This window comes from Penicillium verhagenii, assembly GCF_028828195.1.
Source record: "Penicillium verhagenii strain IBT 33310 chromosome Unknown utg000005l_segment0_segment0, whole genome shotgun sequence".
In the NCBI taxonomy this organism is placed as follows: Eukaryota; Fungi; Ascomycota; class Eurotiomycetes; order Eurotiales; family Aspergillaceae; genus Penicillium; species Penicillium verhagenii.
In genome coordinates, this window is record NW_026643169.1 from 1,251,681 (window position 1) to 1,267,376 (window position 15,696).

At 48.5% G+C, this 15,696-nt stretch overlaps 8 protein-coding genes across 8 annotated transcripts; 5 read left to right on the forward strand and 3 right to left on the reverse strand.

Moving 5' to 3' along the window:
* Positions 1 to 40: 40 nt before the first annotated feature.
* Positions 41 to 2,404, reverse strand: N7466_004033 (ankyrin repeat domain-containing protein; the record flags this gene model as incomplete). Its single annotated transcript, XM_057163430.1, has 1 exon — positions 41 to 2,404. One exon carries the CDS (start codon positions 2,402 to 2,404, stop codon positions 41 to 43), a length of 2,364 nt encoding a protein of 787 aa, XP_057022111.1.
* A 701-nt stretch (positions 2,405 to 3,105) lies between these two features.
* On the reverse strand, positions 3,106 to 3,595 carry N7466_004034 (Clr5 domain-containing protein; the record flags this gene model as incomplete). Its single annotated transcript, XM_057163431.1, has 2 exons — positions 3,106 to 3,403; positions 3,477 to 3,595. The coding sequence occupies 2 exons, from the start codon at positions 3,593 to 3,595 to the stop codon at positions 3,106 to 3,108; spliced, it is 417 nt and encodes a 138-aa protein (XP_057022112.1).
* Positions 3,596 to 5,674: 2,079 nt separating this feature from the next.
* N7466_004035 (uncharacterized protein) lies at positions 5,675 to 6,280 on the forward strand (the record flags this gene model as incomplete). The annotated part of the gene is made up of 1 exon (XM_057163432.1): positions 5,675 to 6,280. One exon carries the CDS (start codon positions 5,675 to 5,677, stop codon positions 6,278 to 6,280), a length of 606 nt encoding a protein of 201 aa, XP_057022113.1.
* A 409-nt stretch (positions 6,281 to 6,689) lies between these two features.
* cef1 (putative cell division control protein (Cdc5)) lies at positions 6,690 to 9,235 on the reverse strand (the record flags this gene model as incomplete). The annotated part of the gene is made up of 4 exons (XM_057163433.1): positions 6,690 to 8,673; positions 8,725 to 9,068; positions 9,125 to 9,158; positions 9,210 to 9,235. The coding sequence occupies 4 exons, from the start codon at positions 9,233 to 9,235 to the stop codon at positions 6,690 to 6,692; spliced, it is 2,388 nt and encodes a 795-aa protein (XP_057022114.1).
* Positions 9,236 to 9,509: 274 nt separating this feature from the next.
* On the forward strand, positions 9,510 to 10,926 carry N7466_004037 (ribosome biogenesis protein NOP53; the record flags this gene model as incomplete). Its single annotated transcript, XM_057163434.1, has 3 exons — positions 9,510 to 9,643; positions 9,696 to 10,646; positions 10,707 to 10,926. The coding sequence occupies 3 exons, from the start codon at positions 9,510 to 9,512 to the stop codon at positions 10,924 to 10,926; spliced, it is 1,305 nt and encodes a 434-aa protein (XP_057022115.1).
* A 794-nt stretch (positions 10,927 to 11,720) lies between these two features.
* On the forward strand, positions 11,721 to 12,717 carry rex4 (putative 3'-5' exonuclease; the record flags this gene model as incomplete). Its single annotated transcript, XM_057163435.1, has 2 exons — positions 11,721 to 12,049; positions 12,120 to 12,717. 2 exons carry the CDS (start codon positions 11,721 to 11,723, stop codon positions 12,715 to 12,717), a joined length of 927 nt encoding a protein of 308 aa, XP_057022116.1.
* A 470-nt stretch (positions 12,718 to 13,187) lies between these two features.
* N7466_004039 (ribonuclease H2 subunit C) lies at positions 13,188 to 13,921 on the forward strand (the record flags this gene model as incomplete). The annotated part of the gene is made up of 4 exons (XM_057163436.1): positions 13,188 to 13,353; positions 13,438 to 13,512; positions 13,598 to 13,818; positions 13,889 to 13,921. The coding sequence occupies 4 exons, from the start codon at positions 13,188 to 13,190 to the stop codon at positions 13,919 to 13,921; spliced, it is 495 nt and encodes a 164-aa protein (XP_057022117.1).
* Positions 13,922 to 14,687: 766 nt separating this feature from the next.
* Positions 14,688 to 15,502, forward strand: N7466_004040 (ubiquitin carboxyl-terminal hydrolase; the record flags this gene model as incomplete). Its single annotated transcript, XM_057163437.1, has 2 exons — positions 14,688 to 14,739; positions 14,805 to 15,502. The coding sequence occupies 2 exons, from the start codon at positions 14,688 to 14,690 to the stop codon at positions 15,500 to 15,502; spliced, it is 750 nt and encodes a 249-aa protein (XP_057022118.1).
* Positions 15,503 to 15,696: the final 194 nt, after the last annotated feature.

Consider the following 15,696-nt stretch of genomic DNA (forward strand, 5'->3'; position numbering starts at 1 on the left):
TTTCAGTCATCATTTTTCTCATCAACAATTTAGAATCCGTTTAGTCCAAGAATGACCTCAAAAGTCTGGCGGCCGAATAAAAGCCTCTTTCTTCAGCAAGCTTGATAGCTCTGGTGTACGGCACCAGCCCGGCCCCTTTTATCTCAGCCCCTTCATTAAAAAGGAGCTGCAGGATATCGATATGTCCATACTTAGCGGCACCTTCCAAAGCCGTCACTCCACGCGAATCGTTAATATCGGCGCCATGGTCAATTAATCTGCGGACAATCCCGATGTAACCTGCGCTCGCAGCAATATGCAGAGCAGTGGGTCCGGCGAGGTGACCAACTTGCTGGTTGACCTCTGCACCTTGCTCGAGAAGGAAGCCGAGGATCTCAATATTTCCCTGCTCAACGGCAAGTCGCAAGGCATCCATGCCATACCCTGTGACTCCTCGACCATTGATGTTTGCACCGGCTGCAAGTAGCATCTTCACGAGAGCAAGATTCCCTGTAATTACCGCTTTCTGTAAAATGGTGGATTTTTGTTGCAGTTGTGCAGATTCCGAAGTGTGTTTCTTGAGGTCCAAGCCAGCTTGAATCAAGATGTTCATGGCATCAAAGTTTTCCGTACTGACAGCATCATCAAGAACAGCTGCTACTGCTTCTCTATCGGTCTCTAGAGCCGCTCGTACCGTCTCTATACTCCCGGATTGAATGGCGCGTTGCAAGGAAGACGCGCCAGAGACAACAACTTGAGTGTTCGCCACGGAAGTCTTCTTTATACCGAGTTCCAAAGCATGTATCCTGGGATTCCTGGCATACTCTGCCCACCGTCCTGATTCCAGCAAGGCCCGAATAATGGAACTATCACCGGAAGCTTCAGCCATCTCAAGAACGGAGCTAGGGCCATCTTTTGAAATCAATTTGAAGTTCCACCAGCCTGCCATGTCGCTATGATTTTGATCATCCAGGATAATAGGACCAAATACTGATTTCCACTTCGTATAATTGAAAACGACCGGAGTTCCACGTGGATCAACTCCATTATTCAAGAGAGAATAAACGAGTGAATAGTTTTTGGCCTTCAAGGCCATGCCTATAGCCGTAGGAGCCGAGATGCGATGCGATGGCAGCATACTCCAAAACCACGAGTGGGGCTCGACTTTGTTATTTAGCAGGCTCCAGACCATTGCGGTTATCTCAGGCTCGCCGATCTGGGCCCCACGGTCGATCAGATCTCCTGATAATTTCCAGTCGCTTTGACACAGTGCCGCTTCCAAAGGATGCATGCAAAGTACCTTTGAAGACCGGGTAGTCAAATAATCATCATCCGGTGACTTGTCTGCCCCATTCTCCAACAAAAATGAGACCAAATCCTTCGTATATAGAATGGCGGCAACAAGAATCCTCTGTCCACTAATTGCAAGAATCTCTTTGAGAACCCGCTTTTCTTCCAGAAACCGTGCAACTTTGATGGTCGGTATGAAATCTACCGGGTGTCGTGTCAAGCTTGTAACGCCGGCTTTCTGGAGAAAGTACATGATACCGTGGTGACCAAGCTCGATAGCCGATTTCAATGCACGCCCACCTGCATCTTCTTTTCTCCGTGCATCGAAAATCAAACGCTGATATACAAAGCTGTCTTCCTTCTGCTCGACGTATCGGAGCAACGAAGCGGAGTTGAATTCTTCCATCTGATCCGAACTTGCTTCACATCCAGCATCTAACAAGAGGCGAAATGAGTCCAGGTCATTGAACGATAGAAGTCTTGTCATCAAGCACTTTCTTAAATTTTCATGGCAAGCCAAGAATGGACTACTGTCAGCATGGATTCCTGCTCCTGAATCAAGTAAAAGCCGGACAACCTCAGCTCGTTTCTCTTCAAGGTGCATGGCTCCAAACGTAGAGCTATAAACGGCCACTACTAGAGGAGGACCACAATTTTCTGAACTAGTGTCCGGATTGACCCGTGCACCTGCATCAAGAAGTAGGTTCATGATCGGAATATCTCCTCTACCCGCGGCGAGGCCCAGCGCAGTGATTTGACATGCATGTCCGTACAGCTTTGTTTGCTCATATGCATTTGTATCTGCCCCTTCCAGGACTAATAATCTAGCAGCTTCTAGATTACCCTCGGCGACAGCTATCCCGAGTATCGTTGCATTGCGGAGGCTGTTGCCATTGATTCTTTGCCCAATGCCTGTATCGGCTTCCAGAAAAAAATCATCGACCGTTGTAGCCCCGGCAAAAGCGACATCTGTCAATGGGCATTTTCCCTGTCCACAGAAATTCGGGTCAGCGCCGTGAGATAACAAAACCCTGGTAATAATGGTAGAAAGATATCTGTCTTCAACACAAACTGCGAACTCTAACGGAGTGACAAGCATCGTTTCGTAATAATTGTGAAAGACAGCCACGGCCATATTTGGGTTGATGCCAGCTTCCAGAAGGAGGAGGAGGCTTTCGGTGTCTTGAGATCTTAAGGCACTACCAAACAGCCTTTCGCAAATGCTACTCGCTGTTACATTGTCCATTGAAACTAGGGCCGCCAAAGAACGAAAATCGTTCAGATTTGATGCGCGAAAAATACCCATGGTAAGTTCGTCTCCGTAGCTAGATTTTTCTCCGGTTTCTCGACAAGAGTCGAAGGGTGAAATATTGTTGGATAGAAGAAAAAGGAACAGCCTGGTAAATTCCTCATTGTCAATAGCAGTCGTCGAGCAAACACTTTTCGAGAGTGCAAGGTTATAGCCATCATAATAATCTGGCACGATGATACTCAGTAGTGCAGCTGTGCGGGAATTGGATCGAACATTCTTCAGTATCTGCGTTTCCTTCCATGGAAGTAAAGACCCTAAGAAATCAAAGATGTCTTTGACTTGTAGTTTTGAAGAGGACTTGACTCGCAGGATTGAAGATTTATCTATTTTGCAAGGATAGTAAGCATGGCATGAGATCTGATAAACAAAGACTTCAAACCAACCTTCATCTACATGTTCGCTAAAGAACCGGAACCAGGGTAAATTCCGGGACCATCGAAACTCCCATGCGACCGGCGAGGGTGAGCAAACAATGACACCTTCCGGAGGCTGAGAGGAAGGCCCTAAAGACTTCGAATTACTTATCATATCTTGTATTGGAGGATGGTGAGGATACCAATTGCAAATCTTCGGTAGGTGGACTCAAATGCTTGCCGACGAATCTCACACTTGACCGTGGCAGATGAATATAGTACCCCATCAATGTAGACCTCACAATCTTGAGATTCGTATCCAGAGTGGTACTTGCCACCTCGCTGTGAGAGTATCCGATTTTGTTGTTGCCTGACCTCTAGGCGGTGTTTGATGTATTTCCACTTCTCGGGTCCTGCACGGTACTTCCTGAAGCCCCATCGGTTAAGCTTGACTTGATACTGGTTTTTACTGCATGACAAATGCCAGAAGTATCTCCGGTTTGGGGATAAAAGGAGCCACAGGGAAGCGAAGCCTATCATACGTTTTTGAAAAGCCGTGTTTGGTTCTCATGATCTGTCTGAGCGCATCCAATGTTTTGTTCTCTCTCAGGTAAAGATGCTCGATCTCACCCTTGTGAGCTTCCCATGCTGAAGTTTCCATCATTCCAGCACAGATGTGATCTTGATAAAAAGGCTATGGTTGAAATGTTATGACTTGCTGTGGATCATGTACCGGGTGGTGTAAATTGACGAGTCCATGATATGGGGCCGAAATGCTACCCCTCAGATCTCATAATACCCGCTCTCACCTAAAAACCCAATGAAAAGAGTACAGTTCCAGGAGGCCTCTATTGAACGTTAGGGCTATTTTAGATCCAGTGAGGGTGAGGATACTTACTATGTCTGTGTACGCTGTACATCTGCCACAAGCGATTGCGACATCGAATATCGCCTTGAGGGTGTAATGCAGGCTCAGCGCTGATCCAGCGCGGCTCCCAGAGACTCCGGATCTTAGAGAATTCGGCTCTTAGAGATTCCGATTCGCTGTCACCAATGCCTATGTCCGAGCACCTGGTGGACTCAATATTTTGCTCCTGACCAATTATCTTGTGAAGCCACCCAACAGGTGGCTGACCGCTTCAGACAACAGGATTATCATTGGGAGAAGATCACATCGACTTGGCCCCTCATGTGAATGATAATATTGTGCTTTGGGCCAATCGCACACCAGATAAGTAGTGATTGCGCCCCACACCCTAGGATTATTGAAGAAATTGTGGCTTTGAATGTGCAGCTTGACTAACTACATCAGTACTTTGCGCATAAATGCGCTGTACCGCCTATTTCTCCGCCTTCGGTGTCAAGGCAAGTTTTGAAACATACGATCCGATTGGCAGCTTTCCTAGATAGCTTCGGCAAAATCGATAAACAACCCTGCAGATACATCCATGAAATACCTGTGATGACGATTTAGGATGTAAAGCCACTTTTCCAATTGTACCTATATAAAGTGCCTTTCCTATGGGTCTCTGTGATCGTTCTCTATTCCATTATCTCCCACTTTCAATCAATCCTACAAAGCCTCCAGGGCTCGTTCCAAGATTGACTCCGGCCTTGGAAGCTCCAACTTTTATTTTCAAAGGTTTATTTATCTTCCAAAACTGCACAACATTTGGTGATAATCAATAAATGTTGGAATGGAGTGGTCTTCTGCTTCTTCGATAGCCTCGGGTACGACAACAGCATATGGAGATTATCCTGTGCATGTGCATCTGTCGGGCTCCACGCCATCTACCTCCTTTCTATCAGCTCACGAAACAAGAATGCTAGCCCGGAGACCTGAGCACTCTCACTTCACAGAAAACATGTTTGCTGAATCACAACCCCCAGCAATATTGCCCATGAACTACGATACATTGCATGTGCAGTTTTTCCCAAGCAACAACAGCGTCGGGAGCTGGGGAAGTCCAAGTGATCTTTCATTCACTGGCTCCTGGGTTGACCAGACTTTGCATAATACATCACATTTGTCCCCGGCCCCAGTACGACTCGGCAAGCAACCTGATATCCATGCTGTTCCATACGAACAACCGTTTAGTACTTGCCTCGACAAGTGCAAGCCAATGTAATTTCCAACTTATGTACCTATCCTTCTTTCTCAACTTATTATCTAACACGTTTTCTTAGAGCCAAACAGGCATTCTTCGAGTGTGGATGGAAGCACTGCAAGCATCCGGGTCCATTCACTCGAAAATCAGTGCTGATGCGTCATATTGAGACGCAGCATATCTCACCTCGGTCTTTTGAGTGTCCCGCCGACGAATGTGGGAAGTCGTTCAATCGGAAGGATAATCGCGATGAACAATATCGGCGAGTTCATTGCGTAATTTGGGATTAAGTTTGAAGTGTATCCATGTTTTGTTTCGGAGAGGGTTCTTGCCCAAACCCGAATTAGGTGATTTAATAGGTCCCGACTAAACCTTGACACCAAGTTAGGGCACCGCCGTTCGGCCTGCTTCTTTGGGATATTAGACTACATGTACATAGTGCAATAAATAGTTCGCATTTCCCCCTACAACTTCATTCATCCTCTTGCAACCTTCATCTACCTACTAGATACCCAACCAGCTACTCATCAAATCAACTCTGTAAACGCCACCAAGCCTCATCTTCTTAAGACATAGCAACATTTTTACTGACATCGTCTATACAGAACCCCACCACTTTCCAAATCAACAACATGGATTCACCCTTTGAACCCCTCGGCGCCGTCATGGACCCCGACGAGTTATTGAAATGTGAGCACACCAGACACCTATCTAGAGGCCCCACGTTTGAAAAAGCTGTCGTCGGTGTCTATTTCCTCAAAAAAATCTTTACTACCGAAATAGCTCTCCGGAAACTCATCCAACGCCGTGCCGCACTCCCGAATATAATCAAAGTCGAAGCCGATGCATCAAAGACTCAAGAACTGCGCGAAGAACTCAATGGTATTAACAAACAAATCGAAGACAAACAGGTCACACTCCGCAATGAAGAGGCTGATCTGCCAAACTGGAGCAATGTGCGTTTGAGGGACAGATACGATTATGTGAAAGAGTTTGTCATGTATGAGTTTGAATCTGAGCTTGTTGACGACTGTAAAGCCAGAAACGGATGCTGCAGTCGTGGTTGTGAGTGTTGCGAGAAGCGCCACTCGAAGTCTCCCAGGGGATCTGAAGGCACGGGTCACTGCACATCCGAATGTGAGTGTTGCGCAGAAACGAAGGGAGTTGAGGTGGAGTGTGAATATCCAGACAATATGGTGCATATTCTACTACGATTGTTCAAGAAGTTCGGTGTGTGATGAGTTCAGGGCAGGCTACACATGTTGGCGTGATTCAATGTTGAAAATTGGCTATGTGTTTTGAGTCTTGAGAATTCTGTGTTGTGTTGATTTCTTCTTTGGCAATGTATGATTTCCTCGTTTTGATTGTTTGAATGCTGCATCCATCCATGGATGTATCCTTGAATCTTTGTTACAGCGCGAGAATAGGTACGAATGTGATTACTTTGATCCCATTGATCAATTCCAAGTCCTTCACAGATTTGCCTGCTGATTGTGTTTACTGTTTCCGTAAAAGACTTTGTATGTAAAGCTCCGAATGGATTTGCATGATTCTCGCAAATTAACCTTCCTAATGGTACACAAATGAAGCCTGCAACGGGTCATGATTGCAAGAAAATAAAAATAAAAGTCTCGGTACGGTATCATTTCAATGCCACCCATTCACTGTAGCGGTACCGGCAACCATCTCATCCAGCTCATCCTTCCGTGTCTTATACAATTCTTGAGCCTCCCGCTCACGGCGCATGATGAAGGACACATCTTCACGTAGCTTCTCCAGGCGCCGAGAAATGGCAGCTTCTTCAGAGATCTGGAGTGTGCGGAAAGAGTCCAAGTCATCTTGTGCCTTGGGTAAAGCCGCGCTGGCTTCAAGAATTTTGGAGCGGAGTGTTTTGGCTCGTTTCTGGTATCCACCATGGACCTTGGCAAGCTTTCCTTCAAGTTTGTTACCCTGCTCGGCGGTAGCGAGAAGATTTGATTGAACACTATCAAAGGCTGTGATCATCCGCTGCTCTTCTTCAAATAGATCTTGCTCTTCGTCGTCGGCGTAACCATCTAGGCCCGGAAGGGCGTTGGCACGTGTTGACGACCAGACATCATCAAACTTCTCTTGCCACTCCTCTTGTTGTTGCTGGGCTTCAGTAGAGGCAATTTCTGCGGCAATAGCTGCGCGCGCAGCATCCATGTAGACATCATCTGGGCGTCCCATTTTGGGGGCCTTGCCCTCTACCTTAGAACCAGGCACGGGATGTTTACGAGAATCATACGCGATCAACACAGCAGCCTCTCGGGCAATCACACTCTCAATTGAGTCATTGACCAGAGAAGCACGCTTCATAAGAGCTTGAATGTCAAGGACGACTGGTCGAGGGAGGCCACGTTGGTACACTTGCGACTGGCGCTTGAATTCAGCCTGAGCGGCCAGCTCCCGGGCTTCTTGGTCTCTGCGATCTCGCTCAGCTGCGTCTTCTTGGGTGAATGCGACAGACTCGGTGGGCTCGGCTGTTTCAGATGGAAGCTCCTCCAATTCCCATTCCGATTCCTTGGGCTTAGGCAGCGAAGATAGCTTGCTGCGAATCTGCTGGCGTGTGAAGTTTTCATGCAACTTAATGTCTCGCGGTGTGCTGCCAATAAGCTGTCCGGCAGCACCCTCTTGATTCAGAGCAAGATGATCGCGGGGTGTTCGCAGCGGAGTAGCACCAGGCCCGATCCCACCATGCATAGGAGTTGCGCCCATACCGTTAGCTTGTCGGAACGGTGTGGCCATAGGGTTAGGTGTGACAATATCCTGCCTCCTGGGAGCGATGCCATCGAAGCCAGTGGATGAACCACCCTCGTGGAGGGGAGTGTTCTCTCCACCAAGCAGAGAGGATTGTGTTTCGGTCAAAGCCCGAATGTTCTTAATCTCGTTTGCGATACGGTCCTCCTCAGGAGGAGCGAGTGGTGTACGGATAGGAGTACCTCCTACAATCGATCCGTATTTTCCAATCAGCCCCCGGGTGGCTTCTTCATCTGAGCTCATTCGGCTAGCCTTTTCCCCAGCCATGCCCATCTTGATAATGTCTTCCATTTCGCCTTCGCTGATTTGAGGTGCAGGCATCACCAGACTTCGTCGCATGCTGCTTTGCTCTGCCTCTCGAATCTTTTGCATTTGACCCGCGCGAGCGGCGGCGGCAAATGCGGCTGCGTTGCTGTTCTTGTCGTTCTTGCGCTTCTTGCGATCGGCATCGTCATCTTGGTCACCCTTTCGCTTGTTGGCTAACTGCTGCTTCCGAGGATCAAACAGTTCGCGTTGACGTTCATTCCGTGTTTCCTCCTCTGCAGTATCGTAGAAACCCGGGGCGGCTGGTTTCTCGAATGGGATGTCTGCGTTGTAGTCCATCTGCCCAGGCTTCCGAGTGACGACCTTAACATTAATACCGGCATTTTTGAGCTCACGGCGCTTCTGCAGCACTGCCAGTCGACGGGACTCTTCCAATTGACGTTCTCGAGCCTTTCGCTTCGCCTTTTTACCCTGTGTATTAGCAAGACGCGCACGCGCCTCACTGAGCATTTCCTTCTCATCTTCATCCAGATCGATGGTGTCGGGGCGCGCTGGCTTTGATTCTGGGTCAGGGTCTAGCTCACCAGGACTGTATAATAGTTAGTACAAACGTCATTTGATGCATAAGGATATAACATACCGTAAGCGGCGAACGTCATCTGCACTGGGAGCGGCTGACTCTCCACCCTCTGGTCCACCCAAACCAAGCTCATCATTTTCACGAGCTTCGGCCTCGTCCAAAAGCTTCTGGTATCGTTCAAGGCATTGTGTCGCAGTTCGACCGACGATGGGAGCAATGGTACGCCATTGTGTGGGCATCAGCTTAGCAAGATGTAGGAGTTTTTCGTCCTCCTCTCGCGACCATTCGACCTTCCGGATACCAGGGTCCAACCATTCTATCCAGCGCGCTTTGCATTGCTTCGGTGTCTTCCGAGCGAGGAGAGAGGAGACTCGAGCCCATTGGTTGAGACCATATTTGGAGACCTAAATTCACGTCAGCATTGCGCGATCAACATAAATTCACAATGAAAGAGACATACAGCTGCACGGAGAACTTCATCTTCGATATTCGTCCTGCAATGTGGTTAGAAACGATCATGGAGCTGGAGAGTCACGGGAACGTACCAGACACCTCCTTTGACGACAGGCATGATGCGCGATCGGAACTGGTATTCCAGTCAAACCAAACAAGCACCAATAAATTCAATTAAGGGTTAGTCTCCGGGGAGATAAAAAGTCGAATGTCCCCGGGCTTGAAGTGACGCGCAGTAGTCGATTGCAGCCCAGAAAAGACGAGTTGTGCCAAGAGTCGAGGTCCTTCACCGCCCGATTGACCGCCCCACCTTAGTCAGCAGATCCAGATTTTTGGGGCTTTTCACTTTTTTTTGGTTTCGGATTTTGCAAAGGACGATAAGAGCATCAACCATGTCGAAATCAGTGGATGCCCCTAACCAGTACAAGCAGCCCTCGCGTAAGGGCAAGAAGGCTTGGCGCAAGAATGTCGACGTTACTGAAGTGTCAGAAGGTCTGCGCCAGTTGAAAGAAGAAGAAATCAAAGGGTATGTTTTATCATTTTCTTTCCTACTTGGGCCATTTGCTAATATTTTACAGTGGTCTGATCTCGGAGAAGACATCTGACGAATTGTTCACTCTCGACACCGCTGGAAACGAACACGTTCGCAGACAAACCGTCAAGAAGCACAAGCCGCTCAAGGCAGATGAGATTATCGCCCAGCGGTCTCTTATTCCCGCCCTGGACGGTCGCAAGCGTATAAACTCTAACATCACCGATGGAGTTATTGAGCCGAAAACCAAGAAGCACAAGAAGGATTGGGTCAGCAACAAGGAACTGTTGCGCTTGAAGCAAGTGGCCAGAGATGGAACCTCTTCCAAGATTCTCGGAAGTGAAATCTATGATCCCTGGGCAGAGGATGCCGAGGCAACTGAATCGCCCGTTGTGGACGATCCCCGGTTTGATTTCTTGTTGAAGCCAAAGTCTAAGGTCGCACCGGAGACCATTAGACATGCGCCAATTTCCCTTGCCGCCAATGGAAAGCCCATCCCATCAGTTCGCAAGCCACAGGGAGGAATCAGTTACAACCCCGTCTTTGATGAGTGGGACCGTCTACTAGAGGAGCAAGGTGCGGCTGCTGTTGAGGCAGAGAAGCTGCGCCTTGAGGAGGAAAAGAAAGAAGAGGCCAAGAGACTCCTGCAGGAGGCGGCGCAAGGTGACGACGGCGAGGTGAAGTCTGATGATGAAAGTGCCTGGGAGGGCTTTGAGAGTGAATATGAGAAGCCCGAGTGGCTCAACAAGAAACGACCTGAGCGAAAGACCAAGACCCAGCGCAACAAGATCAAGCGACGAAAGGAGGCTGAGCGCCTGGCCAAGTGGGAGGCCAAGAAGGCTGCGACAGAGGCACAGGCTGCGCAAGTGGAGCAGCTTACCGAAGAGGCCAAGCAGCGTGCGCTCGACAAGGCCAATGAATCCGATGCCGATGATTCTGACTCTGAAGAGGGTGACGATACTAAACTTCGACGTAGAGCGTTCGGAGGAAAGCTTGCGTATGTATTCCATCTCCCTGAGCTATCTCTCCACGAGCAACTGCTAATGATTTCCCACAGACCCCCAGAGAAGCGATTGGAGCTTGTTCTTCCTGATGAACTTCAGGACTCCCTCCGACTGCTGAAGCCTGAAGGAAACTTGCTGGATGATCGTTTCCGAACACTGATTGTGCAAGGAAAGCTCGAGTCCCGCAAGCCGGTGACACAGGCTCGCAAGGCCAAGAGAAAGATCACCGAGAAGTGGATGTCTAAAGATTTCAAGGTTCCTGGCCTCGAGTAAAATGTTGGTATTGTTACTTAATAACCTAGGTAAAAGCGTGCATCGGCGTTTGGACATATATAAAATTTTCTTTGCACAATCAATGGGTCTCAAATTCAATTGCTTTTTGTTCAAATGACCGTACTTCAGGTTTGATAGTATAAAGTATGTAGCAGGTTCTTAAGTACATACTAGTATATATGCACAGGTTTGGATAGATAATCCTTTGAATGTTCCTTGGAAGTGGGCTTGCATGTACAGTGTCTGGCCACGAAACTTACAAATCTCCGAAGTCACTTCACGCTAGTAGCTGCAATATCAGTCCGTATTGCAATAACGATCTGCTATCTGTAATTTGGATTATATAGGGACTAAGTCGTTTTCAATCGTATTAGATACTCAAATACAGTATTTATGCAAGATCGCCTTCTTGGCGCTACATCGGACATTTGTAAGTTTCGTGGCCAGACACTGTATATGGTAATCCTCCCCCGAGGTCTTCTTTTCCCATTCGTCCAATGCTTTCAAATGATTTAACCTTAGAATATCTATTATATACAGAATACATGGAGGTGCTGCCCGATACAACTGCCACAAAATCAAGGAGTTCAAAAAAGCTCGCCAAGTCCATGTGTAAAATCTCAATGTCGTTAAGCAGGCTCATCAATAATTGCCTATTTTAGTCTAGTCCCGAGTGGATTGTAAAGGCGGTGTTCCTATCAGTGTTTCTGCCAGAAAAAAAAGTTAACGGCAATCAATCAGCCATCTCTAGTCCCACCATGCCCAAGTCCTGATACAATAATTTCACCGTCGGAATGAATATGAGCGGCCTCTCCAGCAATTGGAAGAAGCTGCAGGCGACACTGAAGAAGGACAGCCCATCTACCACCACATCAAGCACAAAACGCAAAGCTGCAGACCGTGACTCTGGATCTGGTCCCATAAAGAAGCACAAGTTTACCGACAAAAAACAGACGAAACAGGCACCAAGTGCCTACAATCTACAAAGAATGAGTGACGCATCCAAAAAAGCCGAAAGTGGCGACTCGGCTCCTATTCTACGAAGAAAATCCAGTGCGGGATTCTCCGCGCAGCCTGCAGCTGATGCTAAGAGTACCACGGTGAATGAGGGTCGCTCGAAAACGTGAGTAATGCCCCATGAATACCATTTCCAATTATTATCCGCATAATGAGACTGACCCTGATTATTCTAGCGCCGAACTCGGAAAATTCATCGCCATGGATTGCGAGATGGTTGGCGTAGGCCCAAACCCCGACCACGACTCCGTTCTTGCGCGCGTCAGTATCGTCAACTTCAACGGCGACCAGATCTACGATTCATACGTACGCCCCAAGGAGATGGTAACAGATTGGCGCACTCACGTCAGTGGAATTGCCCCGAAGCACATGGTGGAGGCACGATCTCTCGAAGGAGTACAGAAGGAAGTTGCCGAGATTATGGATGGTCGCATCCTAGTTGGTCACGCCGTGAGCAACGATCTGGATGCTTTGCTACTCGGTCACCCCAAGCGCGATATTCGAGACACCAGCAAACACCCTGAGTACCGGAAGATTGCTGGTGGTGGCTCGCCGCGACTGAAGATCCTGGCGGAGCATTACCTTGGTTTGAAGATCCAGGATGGTGCGCACTCTTCGGTAGAAGATGCGCGGGCGACTATGGCGTTGTATCGACGGGAGAAGGACTCGTTTGAGCGGGAACACTTGAAGAAGTGGCCTGTTCGGACTCCTGTGGAGGGAAAGGATAAGGGAGACAAGAAAAAGAAGAAGAAGAAGACTACTCGCAAGCGGTGATTGCTGGGACTATGGGCTGGCATGAGGCATCGCAATACCTGTACTTACTGTAGAGACATTTTGTATACCCCAAATTTGCATCAAGTTAAAGAATTGATAATATTCATATTCATGATAATTCTCTCTTTTCAAGTTCACTCTCATATCAATTCTCAGATATGATAAGTACTAGTAGTTGGTTTACGGAGTACATGTCTCATATTTTGTAGTTCCGCATAGTGTAGATCCCGCTCCGCCCAATTCCACTTAACGCGGAAACGCGACGCGCTTCAATTTCAACTCCGCAAATTCAACATCTTTGAGGCATTGATCACCAAACAGGACACGCTGTCAATATTGTTTTATATTTAGCTCCCTACAATAATTTTTGGGATTGAGAGCCATAAAACAGATCCATTATAGCAGCCTGTGCGCCAAACATCATCAACTGTGCTGCGAAAGAGCTGTGCGCCGACTCCAGCTCAACAACAATGCCAGACATGTACGCTTTCCAAGCAGGCTCTCAGCCAAGCACGCAGCAAAAAGACAAATCCTCAGCGCCTCAAGTCACACCCAATATTCTTCCGTGCCAAGTCCACCATGACGGTCCAATTGCATCCTACAATCGGTTTTGGACGCCCGTCGCAGATGCAAAAGGTATGCACAGAGCGCAACACCCTCCACCCTTTTTTTGTAGAAATTCGGTCTCGGACAATTGAGCTGACTTGCTCCGACTCCCAGATAACACACAATCTGCACATTTCCGAGGGCGCAAACTCCGCGGGCGACGTGTTGCGATCCCCGAGGGCTATCAAGGTACGTATCGGACACCAGTGGCTGGATTGGTGATGTTGCAAAATCAAAATACAATGGCTGAGCTTGTTTTCTTTTCAACTCACAGGAATCATCGCAATGCCCACAGAACGCGTCCTACCCTCCCGGCCAACAGACAAGGGTGACGAGGATGTTGAGATCCTCGAGAACGGACCCGAGGAACCGGTCAAGATTCTCGAGACACAGGGCACGTTTGACGAGATGGTTGTATGGCAACATGAGTTCTTGCCTGCGGCTGACGATACGTTCGTAAAGGGTGTGGAGGAGTGGGTGCGGTTTGCGGAGACGGTATGTGAATGTTCCATGGCTTGTGGCTCTTGGTCCTTTATAAACTCGGGCTCCTAACTTTTTCATTCAGATGCACGTAACACCGGTGGATGTCGCAAAATAAACAAGGAGTGATGCAAATATCTGTCAACGATGTGGGACATGAGCCCGTCTTGGTTAGTAGTAGTGATTGATACCCATGGAATTTGTCTGGGGCTATTGGATACATGGTTTACAGTGACAGAAACAAAACTGTGCAACATTTGATTAAGTATTTGGCCGACAAGAACATCAGAATGTAAATCAATTCTTTCAAATCTCCATACAAACGTCATTTCCTCTTCTTGTGTTGGGTGGTGGAGATCTCTAGACCAGCCCTGGGGCATATGCGGGTATCAGTCGCCCACGATCATTACCACACTCGATATTTCCACAAGCTAGAATCTCGAACTTGAAATGGATTACCAGACATGATTTTCGATGAATCTTGTCTAATATCTTGTTCTCGATGCTCGGGTTGAGAAGGGATATCGGTGTTTTAGTGGAAATATTCCATGATCTGGACCTGATTCGCAACCTTTCTGTCCCTATAAGCTGTAGCCATATGCCCGGGCTTGGGAAACCGAATAATGACATCCGGCCGCTCATCGCTGAAGCTAAAATGGAAGCTCAAGTTGAAGGAACCCTTAAGAAAACCATCATATCTCCTTGAACTTTCTATAGAGCTACTAAGTAAATGTGGAGCATCCCCGATAAGCTCAAACCTTGAACTCCCCGCAAAACATCCACAATCTCTTTTCACCCCTCAACCCTCAACCCTCCATCCTCCAACCTCCAACTAATCTACCATCTAAAGACCCATCCCACAAATCACACCATCACACTCAATCATGGCCGACAACCCCGACGTTCCAACCACCCAAAAGGCCTTCGTGCCCCTCGGTAACCGCCGACCCCAATCCTAATCCCAACCCCGCACCAGCCCAGCCCAGCTAACAACCCCCAAGAAAACAACCCAGAAGTAATGTCGCACCTCGTCCACAAACTAGGCCTCTCGCCCACCTTCGGCTTCACAGACGTCTTCTCAATCGACGAGCCAGACCTCCTAGCCTTCGTCCCGCGGCCCTCCAACGCCCTCCTCCTCGTCTTCCCCGTCTCCAAAACCTACGAAGCATCCCGCACAAAAGAAGACAGCAGCCTCCAAGAATACACAGGCCACGGCCCCGACGAGCCCGTAACATGGTTCAAGCAGACCATCCGCAACGCCTGCGGCCTCATCGGGCTCCTGCACGCCGTGTCAAACGGCGAAGCTCGGGACCACATCATCCCGGGCTCGGACCTCGATACGATTCTGGCCCAAGCACGCGATCTGGAGCCGGCGAGCCGCGCGGATCTGCTTTATGATAGCAAGGCGCTGGAGTGTGCGCATGAGGATGCGGCGAAGCTGGGCGATACGGCTGCGCCGCAGGCGGAGGATGATGTTGATTTGCATTTTGTTGCGTTTGTTAAGGTTGGGCAGACGCTTTGGGAGCTTGATGGGAGGAGGAAGGGGCCGTTGGCTAGGGGGACGCTGGGGGCTGATGAGGATGCGCTGAGTGAGGCTGCGTTGGGGCTTGGTGTTAGGAGGTTCTTGGCTATGGAGGCTGAGGGGGGCAATCCGGATTTGAGGTTTAGTTTGGTCAGCTTGGGGCCTGTGTTTGATTAGAAGATTATGTGCATGGAGTTTTCGGAAGGAGAGACGATGCTTGTTTCCTGAAGACCTGGATTCTATGTTCTATGAGGTACTATGTATTATCTATCGAATTTTGTTGGACTGCAAAGGCCTGGGTGGTATATAGTATGTGCCCAGATGGTCCCAGGGAGTCTTGACCACTGTTGAACAGTTGTCTGTGATTATAG